General features: G+C 36.6%; 1 protein-coding gene and 1 pseudogene across 1 annotated transcript; both read left to right on the plus strand.

The window, feature by feature from the left end:
• Nucleotides 1–1,692: 1,692 nt before the first annotated feature.
• LOC119986389 (transcriptional regulator SUPERMAN-like) lies at nt 1,693–2,745 on the plus strand. Its single transcript, XM_038830934.1, has one exon. It carries the CDS (start codon nt 1,720–1,722, stop codon nt 2,416–2,418), a length of 699 nt encoding a protein of 232 aa, XP_038686862.1. The 5' UTR covers nt 1,693–1,719; the 3' UTR covers nt 2,419–2,745.
• Nucleotides 2,746–8,163: 5,418 nt separating this feature from the next.
• Nucleotides 8,164–11,825, plus strand: LOC119987291 (annotated as a pseudogene).
• The last annotated feature ends 323 nt before the right edge of the window (nt 11,826–12,148 follow it).

The following is a 12,148-nucleotide window of genomic DNA, read 5'->3' on the forward strand; positions in this document are numbered from 1 at the left end:
TAAAAGCATCTGATATCCCCACATTGGTGTTATATATATATACACAATTGTATATATATAAAATAATCTCATGTGACTGGCCACGGACATAGGAGGCAGAAAGTTAAATGCATGAATCCAACTATCCAAGCATTAATACAACGATAACATTCTAGAATCAAGATCAAGTTCACAGCTATGTTAATCATATTTAAATTAATGAGTATTTGTTGATGCAGTTTTCGGTGGCCCATGGGCGCTAACCAACACCAACAGTGGAGGAAGCCTCTGTGGCTCTGCACCCAACTTATCCCAGGGGAGTGAGGCAGGACTCGAACTCCTTACCTCGTTAAGAGAAGTGAGAGCCACTATCATTACACCGCTTGTGATTACGTACGAGACAATAAGAAAACAACAAGAGTGAGAATAATATACATACACATACATATATATATTAATGAGTATTGTTGAGAGACTTGTGATTACGTACGAGACAATAAGAAAACAACAAGAGTGAGAATAATATACATACACACACATATATATAGCTTAGTTGTGAATAATGGCAGTCGACAACCGAATGAGCTATAAGTTCCTTGTGTGAGAGCTTAAGTTAGTCATTCCAATTTATTTGGAAGTAAACTAAACGTCAAGGTACACGGTGTTGTCCAATGTTGAGACATGTTTATATTGATAGGGGTGTGTTAAATAAAGTGGCTCATATTAGAAGAATTATTTAATACCTAAGAGGTCTAGAAAAGAGAAAGTTGTGCGATGGTACGATATTACTGATGAGTATTGGTTATTTTTAATATGGAGGGTATAATTGTATTTTTAGGTATCCAGATAGCTTGCTATGAAAGGGGAAAATCTAACTCAATTCTACTACTGGAATTATCAGAGTGAAAACAATCATAAATTCCGTGGACGTAAACACTCGCTAGATCATGTAAAGCTTGTGTTTTTCTTCTTCTTTATCTTTGTTTCGATTGTTCTGTTTATTACTTTATTGTCTGTGTGTTGTCTATGAGATTTATTTACAGCAAGGTATTCAAAATTAAGCCGGAATCAAAAAACAAACTAAAACTAAATCGGAATTTTTAATTTGATTCACTTTTTTTATTTTCAAGTTTGGGTTTGGTTTTTGAATTTTGATAATTTGGTTTCTAAAAAAATGGTTTAAACCGAAAATAAATTACACTTAATAATAATATATATTTATATATATCACAAATTACCGTCTATATTTTTTTGAAATACCGCTGAGAAATATGTTTCTCATTAGAATCGAACCTTGTGCACATATATGTCTAACCCAGCCGATTGTTAACCGAACCACCTATCATTGGTGTCAATTACAGTCTATATATTACAATATAAATACTATATAATCTAGCAACTTAAGTTACCGAACTACCCAAGCCCAATTTTTTATGTAATATTAATTTGATCATGTAAAAAATGGCGTTTAAGCCAAAGTAACAAAGATTTGTCCTTACATAAGAAGCAGCTAGTTGGGTGTGCAAAGTGAATAACATGTACTCTCATTCTTACAACAATCCAACAAGAATGTACCAAAATTTGTGATACAATCGGTGTCTCTGTTTTTTTTTAATAAAAAATTTCAATTTTATTTTCTCTTCTCTCTTTATCCCATTCCCCTATTTAACCCTTTAGTTTCTAACACATTATGAGTTCCCATCACTATTATAACCATTTCTATATCTTAAAACATCTTCCATGGCAGCTCAACTTGGGTTTCTCTCAATGACCCAACAATCTCAACACCATCAAAACCCTAGCTTGACTACTCCCAATTTGTGGATGTGGAACCCTAAGCAACTCCAAGACGACGACGACTCGTGGGAGGTGAGAGCCTTCGCGGAGGACACCGCCAGCATCAACGGCACAACTTGGCCACCGAGGTCTTATACTTGCACCTTTTGTAGGAGAGAATTTCAGTCGGCGCAAGCCCTAGGTGGTCATATGAATGTGCACCGCCGCGACCGAGCTAAACTCCATCAACGCTCCAATTCCTTCAATCATCTCTCCAATTCATCACCATCTCCTAACTCATCCTCTCTCTTAATCCCAAGTCATCAAGAATTTGCCTCAAATGGTGGTGGGTTGTGTCTTCTATACCAATTACCTAACCCTAATGGGGTGGTTTTTGCTCAAACGGCCATGAATAATGCATGTACTACGAGTACTATGAGCTCTTCTCCTTCTACTCTTCTCTCCATGTCTCCACATCCACCTAACAATCAGATTTCACCATCTATGAATGATCTTACCTCGGTTTCGCCGCCAGAGAAGATGAATTTTAGTGCTCGTAGTTATCATCGATCTAGCAAAGTTGAAACTTCAATTTCTATTAGCAAGAAGAATTGGGAGAAGACTGAAGAGCTTGATCTAGAGCTCCGGCTTGGACATAGATGATGGATCTCCAAATCGACTGATGAGCAATTCCAGTTTTTCACAGATTTTTAAGTGAGATTTTTTGTTTTTTTTTTTGGCCTTAACTTAGTGTATGTTCGATAATTTAATTTGTGTTTTTTGTTTCTGTATGTGTGATTAAAGTGATATATATATATATGAAAAAAAGAGGGAAAACAAAGCTGTAAATTATATTGAAAGGGAATTTAAAGCAAAGGCAGATTAGGGTTTGAAAAACAATGATATATTAGTGATGGCCAGAGGAGTGTGCAGTGCAGTGTCATTTTCTGCAACAGAACCTTCTGTACAACGTCTCTCTGGGCATATGTTTCCGTGGGGATTATTTCTATGAATAAAGGTTAATTTTTTTCCCTAACTACAAAACTGCAATTACTTATTATTTTATTAATCTTAATTGCCACATATATATACATGTATATATATATATTACAATATTTAGGTATCTTGTAGTTGGATAGGGGGACTCCAATTCCTACCTGAAAACCAAGTTAATCATGACTCTTTTTTAAAAAATCAATATTAGAGTTTAAGAGTTAAGAATTAGTGTTTAGAATTTAGAGTTTCATTAGGAATTAGTAGTTCTCAATTTCTGGGAGATGTTGAATAGCATTCCATGCTTTTGACGGTTACGCCGGGTTGGTGCTACCGAAGCTTCAATGGTAATTCTGTGGTCTTGCTATTGCGAGCTGGGCTTAATGCTTCTATTGTATGACTTGATTTTTTTGAGTTTCCTATTTTGGCACTTTAGCTCTTTGATTATTCTTTGAGCTTATGCTCATTATCTATTGACTCTTTTTGGGGTATGCCCCTCGTACCGTGTACATTTTTTTTTAATATATTTTCTTTTTGCTTACCAAAAAAAAGTTTAGAGTGTAGGGTTTAGAATTTTTTTTTCAAAATCAACTATATTCCAACATTATGAATACCAAAATACTCAATAAAACATTTTAAATCATGATTTGATATACCTTGAGGGAGAATTGAAGCTAAAATTGGAGCCCTTATTCCTAATTCCCTCTTGTAGTAGTACTGAACCTTCAACCTTCGTAGGAGCCAAACAATTATTATCTCATTGGGATTGGTGCAGATTGAGATAATTGTTATTTATTTTAATGGAGATGGGGGATTATACATTGCCCAATCAATGTGGAGAATCTTTAAGTTGCCAAAGAGTCACTGAATTTATGGTCCTACAGTTCTTTCTATATATATATATATAGCTATATGCTTACCTATATATGTACTTGCCAAATTAGGACTCATGACCATCTTGTTGATGAATTATTATGTATTGTCTATGAGTATCAACTAAGACCATACCTTAATTTGTACGGTGAATATGTACATAAAACATAATATATAATATGTGTGTATATATGTACATACATATATATACATATGTATATATATGGTTAGAACTTAGAAGGGCAGTGTGAGTGTCTTATATATTGGATTGTAAGGACAGAAGTGCAGCTTTTTACTTGCAATAAAGCTGCATATATCTTGTAAATTAAATGAGACAAAATAAAACAAACATTCCCCAAAGTCAGATTTATATATATATATATAAAGTAGAACAAGTTAGATCCTTCACCTCCTCCAGTACTTCATTATCTCAGTGACTCATATTTACAGAGGTGATTTTGGGTTCTGCACTACTACTACTACTACTTCTTCTTCTAATGGTTTATGGTTTGTAGTGAAGTATGGTACCATGTCATGGAGTCATGGACCCCCACGAAAATCAGTAGATAGAGAGAGAGAGAGAGGGAGAGAGAGAGAGAGAGAGAAGCTATGCCAGCTCAGAGAGCACATTCATATTCAGACCCTCTGCATGAAATTTAAGTGCACTGCTTTGGTCCCCCTTCTACTAATATCTCACAACCATGAATTCAGAGCGTCCATTCTTTATATATCTATACATCTACACAAAAAATGGTCCCTGCATATATATATGGCATATATACGTGTGTCATGCACTGTGTGTATGGAAACCCAAAGAAATGAAGTAACCTTATTGACCTGACAGACAGGGCCGAGTAATATCGATCGACCAAGATTCGGATACCTAAAAAAGTTAGATACAGAGGGGCCTATGTGTTCTTCCCACATATCCCACATATTTATTCTAATTTTCTTTTTAAAAAAGTACTTCTTATTAATATATATATTGTAGCATCCAATTAGAGTGAGCAAAGTCACAATTAAGTCTATACGGTGTCAATTTTGATGATGCTGGGTGAGTTATTGTAGTCACCAAAAATCGTCTTGTCCACTTTTCCAGTCAACACACATTCCAGTCAGTCAACTTGGCCAAAACTAGCCCAAAAAAGTAAGAACAGCTCTACACTAGCAAAAAACCAAATCCAACTCGTCCATAGGCGACCAAGCCTATGGGTAATTTGGGGGTAACCGACGGGTACAAACCATGTTCGCCTCAGGTATAAAGTATCCAACATAATTCTTTCACATCATATACTCATGCATGCACGTGATCCACCCCATGCTAAGGGCAAATGCAATAAGAAACAATTTACTGAGCCAACATTTTTGTTGGCCCGGTCCCACCTCTATTACACAAAAAGTCAAGTCAAACACGTATTCTAATACAACCACATCAGCAAAACACAAATTTCTATACACTTTTTCTTCCCACACACTTTCTCTTTCCACCCAACCCAACAACATTCCATTCCTCCATATTATCCACAACAAAACTACACCAAAACATTAAATATCAATACATCCACATCAGCAAAACACTTATCCCAATATAGCCACATAAGCAAAACACATTTTACAATACAGCCACATCAGCAAAAGACAACATCTTTGTTGGCCCAATACCACTTCACCATTGCATTTGCCCTAACCATAGCCTGAGCTACGATCTCTCTACTCTGACTTGGCCGTCAAAAGGCGAAGGTCACCACAAGCCATTGTCGAACCTGGCCCCAACAAGCCAAATACGACTTATGAACCAAGCACGCCAAATTAGACAACTTGCAACCACTACTTGACAAAACGTCGTCTACCTTTGTACGACCCCATCCTCGACCAACCATAATGAGCCACGTGTCCTAACATATGCCTATCACTTGGAACCACCTCCCCAAGATCATTTGCAACCTGTGACAATGTACTCCATGTCAACCTTGCTCGCCCAAGGCCCTACTATAAAAACTCTTCTTCCCATCTGGGGAGGGCATGTTCAATCCTATTCACTCATATAGTCCAAATCTTAAGCCTTCAACAGATCTCTAGCATCTCATATATATCTTGCATCTCACATTTGCATTCCATACTATACATCCTTGACATATTTACCTTACCTGAGTTTCTTCCGATTATTGACTTGATCATCAATTGTTCTTTGATAGGCATTTCACTGGTCACCAAGTCTTTCCATCATCTATCTTGCTTTGTTCCTCAGGACCCGTTGTATATCTTGCTTTGTTCCTCAGGACCCGCTGTAGAAGTCTCAAGACAAATATGTTGACTGTTCAACGATTGTAGATTCAGACATTTACAATTATCGAGCATGAGAAAATGTGAAATACATAATATAGTAGGTCAAAACTTTTAAACTAGTAACAAGCGTTTTGCTGAGCTCAAACTAGTATGGGCTCGTACTGTGTCTAGTTAGGAAGACAAAGTCGTGAGGGTTAGTCAAAACGGACAAGCGTTACTAATTCAAAGGGGCGGGTTGTTACATGTATGGATGTATGTATGTGTATGGAAATGTGAGGCTTTTAAGATATAGAGATGATGAATTGCATTGCATGGCGAGGAGGGGGCTCGATTACCTAAGTCATCTTAAAACTCCGTAATCATTCCATGCCTTCTTATCCTCATCTTTTTGTGTATATATATATATATATATATATATGGAACCCACACGGCCACACCTCTCTCGACTCTTATAACCATCAGGTCCATTACTGCCAGTCTGCTACTATATAGTGACACTTCCATACGTACTACTATCTATGACCACATTTGTGTGTATATACAGACAACACCACTTCACATTATCTTTCTTTATATTTCGTATTTACTGTGTCTAACAAAGATTCATGGTTTCATCGCCCTGCTTATATTACATATATACATACATATATATGTATATATACATGATTGTACTGCACAGGAAAGGATATCCTTAATTTCGGATCAAAAACAACCAACTGTTCTGTTATACGAATGTCTTTCTGATGTTATGTACTTGCAAAATGTGACCATGTATGGGCCACTTTCTTCCAGTTAATGCATAGAGAAGCCCAATTTGTACTTCTAGTTCCAAGTTCAGGGATTCAAGCCCAGTAGGCCCATAATTTAACCCAACATTGGGGGAATGTTTAAGAAACCCACGGCCCAACCCGTCAGCACAGCCTAAGAAGTAAGAATATCATTTATATTACCCACCATTGTCAATATATAACTTTTTTTTACATGCAAATGTAATATATATATATATATATATATATATATATAGGAATTCTCCTATGTGGACCAAAAAGTGTGGACCAAGTTTGTGGGTCAAAATCCAATGGTTGTAATCAATCACAATATAAGTGGGGGCCACATATTTATTATGGGACCCACCACATCTATGGTTGAAAAATAAGTCCACAAACTTGGTCCACACTTTTGGTCCACATAGGAGAATTTCTGTATATATATATATATATATATATATATATATATATATATATATATATATATATATATATATATGTATGTATGTATGTAAAATGTTCTCGCTTACACCAACGAGAGGTGGCTCGGTTGATAATCGATTGGGTTAGGCATATGTGTTCAATGATCTATTCCAATGAGAAACATATCAAAATATATATATATTATCGCTTATTATAGCATAATACTATTAGGTGAATGGTATATTAGGGTAGGAAAACTTTTTTTTTAACTTAATAATCATTATTCCTTTTTTTTCTTGAAAATGATCGATGAGCAACTAGGGGTGGCCAAAAGTCAATTCCGGATGATTTCAGGTAGGACAACAATACGTGTTTACGAAATATTTACATGTCCGGACCCTAACTCTCATTAGATTTCGGAAGTACTTAATTGACCAAATCCGGATTGGTTTAAATCCGCACAAGTAAATTGAACAATAATCTAATTTGGATTAGGGTCCGGAAAAGTAAATCTGACAAGATTTTTGTGTTTGGACCCGGACTCAGTTTTAAACCCGTCAAAAATTTTGTGTTTGGACTTGGATTTTAGACATATAACTTATGTCTAAACTTGATTTAATTCGAATTGGACAAATTCAGTCATCCGTACCTGACATAGTTTTGCCACCCCTATGAACAACAAATGTAGCAAATATTGCCTGGGCGTAACTAAATATCCATCAACTATGTAATATTCGACTTGAGTTATGAGTCATAACTATTGTTTAAAGCGCGAGTGATTATTCCTTAAAAAAAATTGGGATTGGATTCTTGAAATCTTTTCACTTTCTTAGCTTATAAGCAGCTTTATAAAAAAAATCTACTAATTTAGTGAGTGATTATTCCTGAAAGAAATTGGGATAGGATTCTTGAAATCTTTTCACTTTCTTATCTTATAAGCTTTATAAAAAAAATTTACTTATAAAACTAAATTAATTATTTTGAGAAAAAAAAAACGCATATTTTTTTAAAAAAAGTTTTACGTTACGTTTGCAGCTATATAACTATATAAGCCACCCTGCTCGGTTCATCACTCTGCAATTTTCCTCTCCGTGTCAATGGCGACTTCGCAAATCAAGCAAACCCTAGGAGACATGGACAAGGAATCCTTTGTCTCCCTCCTCAAGGACCTAATTGGTGAGTCTCGGTGCGTGCAGAACAACCCACCAGAGCTAATACCCGAAGAAGACAGAGTGGTCAAGCACGTCATGAAATCTCTACTCCCTTACAGCACCACCACCGGAGGAGGTCCACTGATTCTAAACCATGTTGCTTACTTCCCTAACAGAGGCAATCTCATTGTGGAATACCCGGGCACTGTCCCAGGGAAAGTTCTCTCCTTTGTTGGGATGCACATGGACGTCGTCACTGCAAATCCTAATGACTGGGTCTGTCCCTTGATCTTAAACTTTGCTTTTCAATTTTTTGATTATGGGTTTTCTGTGTTTTAGGATCGGGTGTATGTTTTCTTTTTTCTTTTCCTTTTTTCATTTCACTTGTAATTTAGTGATGGATTCTGTCCTTTATTTTGCCATTTATTTGTGTTCCTTGCCATTTTGATCATTCCAAGATCAAATTTTTGTGAATCTTTTGATGAGTGCTCTGTTGAAGTTTGATCCGGGTCGGCTTACATCCTTGAGATTGAATAATTAAAGGATTTCCATCCAATTTAGGTGTATTCCTCTCCTCTTTCAATGACTTTATTTCTGTATATTTGAGTTCAATTTACTTGAGCACTCAACCTCAGGCAGTTCCATTATTATGTAATTGGTGTTTCCTCTTTCTGATTGCCTTCTTGGTGTTGAAATTACTTCTTATTTGTTGAATAATCTTAGGCGTCGACACATTTGGCATGCACTAAAGGTTGAATCTATAACTGTGGGAACCCTTATCTTGGAGTTATAGTTTTGTACATGTATTTGTTATATCTTTCTTGGTTTGTGATTGAGATATAGGGGGTGACTGTCAAGCATCAAATGATAACTGTATTTGCAGGATTTTGATCCGTTCTCACTGAGCGTTGATGGGGATAAACTTCGTGGCCGAGGAACTACTGATTGTTTGGGGCATGTTGCCCTTGTAACTGAACTTTTGAAGAGGCTCGGGGAGACAAAGCCAAAATTGAAGTCAAGTGTGATTGCGGTCTTTATAGCAAGTGAAGAGAATTCTTCCATACCAGGTGTTGGTGTCGACGCACTTGGTAGACAAGGTCTGCTAGATAACCTGAAGGGAGGGCCTTTGTAAGTATTCGGGTATTCTCGTAGAAGAATAGGCATATTCCTTTCTTTTTTACGTGGAAAAATATTTCTTTTTATTTGCATGGAAAAGCATCAGTCTGACTGATGCTGCTTTCTCGCAGATTCTGGATTGACACAGCTGATAAACAACCTTGCATTGGTACTGGTGGCATGATACCTTGGAAACTTCACTTGACAGGGAAGCTATTTCACAGTGGTTTAGCGCACAAGGTTTGATATTTCTATTATTTACTGGCCTAGATTATTTGTTCATATACATGAAATATAACTTATGTGTCTAGCATTAATCAGTTATGTTAACTACGTCGAAATAAAATAATTATAGCTTTTTAAATTTGTTGTTAAAAGAAATAGCTCCCGCAATGGGCGAGGTCGAACAGGCGTAATGTACTAAGATCTTATCCTACATAATATGTGGAGAGGTTGTTTTAACATGTGACATGTAGATTGCACCCTTGTAACTCTGCCGTGGGGCCTTATGTTCAGAATTTCATATGTAAAAAGTACAAATTGGACTATTTAGCAATATAAAGCTGGCATAATTTTCCAGTTGGTACTTAGTACCAAAATGTCAACTGGCAATGAGGGCTTAAATGTATGAACTAGGATGTTTTGGGGTTCTCAATACTCAATGAAAATCTAAGAGGAAAATATCAGGTTTCTACTTGTTTAACAATTTTAAGATGCTTGCTGGGTATCTGCATGCCATAAATCTACTGTAGTTGGGCATGGAAGCCATAACAAAGTTACAATCCCAGTTTTACAAAGATTTTCCTCCCCATCCAAAGGAGCAGGTCTATGGATTTGCAACCCCATCAACTATGAAACCAACTCAATGGAGTTGTAAGTTTTGGTTCTATAACTAAAAGTATATGCTGGAAAGAAATTTGCTTTCTTTCTGATTCAGTTTCTTTAATGCAATGCAGATCCAGGAGGTGGAATAAACCAAATCCTGCAGAGTGCACAATCTCAGGAGATGTCAGGTTTATATTTTCTTTTAGACTTTTTTGTGAAGGTCGTCATTGAGGAACTGATGTCTAGCTAACCATGGTTATTTTTCTTTTATTTTCTTTTTGGTTGCAGATTAACTCCCTTTTACAGGTATGCCCCCGGTTTCCTATTAGTATTAAACTCTTATATTCGATGTCATTGCCTTGAATCGTGCTACCAGTTCCAACTTTTCTGTTTTCTTCTGCAAAAAGTTAAAAAATTTTGCCAGACCGACCTTTTTTATGTCTAGTTTCTAATCTTAAATCGTTTGCAGCGTGACGGATGTCATTAAAATGCTTAAAGAATATGTGGATGACATAAATGAGAACATAGAGAATCTAGATACAAGGGGTCCTGTTTCAAAATACATCCTACCAGATGAAAATCTTAGGGGAAGGTATGTCTTCTAGCGCTCTCACATTTTATAATATTCAGTGCACCCATCTTTTTGTATCTTTGGAAAGTAGTGATATGGGCTCTGTGCTGCAGTCTTGCAATGACTTTTGATCCAGCAATTTCTGGAATCGCTTGTGATCTTGATTCTCGTGGCTTTCATGTCTTGTGTAAAGCTACTGAAGAGGTAGTCGGGCACGTAAAGCCTTATTCAATAACTGGGAGTTTGCCACTCATTCGGGAGTTGCAAGTGAGATAGCTTTTCCTCAATTGTTATCTGTTTCCTTCGTTAATTCTCCGTGTCTTCAGTTAAATGTATTTCCTTTTGCGCGGCAGGACCAAGGCTTTGATGTTCAAACTGCGGGCTATGGTATAATACTATTGATACATTTCAGACATTTTGCTCTTTATCTTTGAATCCGAACCAGTTTAATGCTATGCTATAGAGCTAAATATCCTTCATACAAGCTAAATATGAAAGTATATTAGTATGATCTCCTGTCCTGTATGTTCCATGCTTGTGCAGGTTTAATGGCCACATACCATGCCAAGAATGAGTACTGCCTTCTTTCTGATATGTGTCAAGGCTACCAGATTTTCGTCAGCATCATCGACCAATTAGAAGACTGAACGTCCTGATTATCACATTTCCGATAGTTGCAGAAGGAAACAAAACAAAAGCATAAATCATATAAATATAAATCCGGGGGAGATAGTGATCTGCTTCTTCATACAATAATCAGCAATTCCATATTTTGCTGTGATTTCTATTTCAGTAGTTGTACAAAGCAGAAAGGAAAGTTCCGGCTGTTACTGTCTATTAATGGCAACAATGGCTTGGTGGCCATGGAACTTTTTGGAGATGCAACTCGTCTGCATTTACTCAACTGCAATTCTGGCTTTAGATCATACTATGATGCATCTGATGCGTGTCGGAGTTATGTATTGCTGTAAATAGTTGAAGGGTGCGTCTTCTTCCTTTAAAGTATAAACAAACTGCTCATCTAAATAGTACTTGTGGCATCTAAGATTGGCTCAATATTACTGCAACGGTGGTCTTCATTCTTTCATTGTTTTGTTCATGTGGAGTAGCGTGGGTGGCAGGACGGATCTTGGTATGAGTGCATTAGGCGCTCGTACACAGGTTTGATTCCGTACTAGGGATAATATTTATGACTGAATTAGGACGTATCGTTATCTCCGAAATTGACCGTGCAAGGAAGATCCCGGGGTGAGTGGATTTTTTGGTGGATTCCGTCACCAAAGCAAATATATATATGGACCCCTTTTTAAGAGTTGATAAATGAAATGACAAATGGGATCCAGTGCTTTGAGTTCTACATGTTTTAAATCAACAGTGAAAACACGAGT

This window comes from Tripterygium wilfordii, chromosome 20, assembly GCF_013401445.1.
Source record: "Tripterygium wilfordii isolate XIE 37 chromosome 20, ASM1340144v1, whole genome shotgun sequence".
NCBI classification, from domain to species: Eukaryota; Viridiplantae; Streptophyta; class Magnoliopsida; order Celastrales; family Celastraceae; genus Tripterygium; species Tripterygium wilfordii.

Bases quoted from the DNA above. Each gene is read 5' to 3' on its own strand.
- LOC119986389 (XM_038830934.1), top strand. From the start codon at position 1,720: ATGGCAGCTCAACTTGGGTTTCTCTCAATGACCCAACAATCTCAACAC.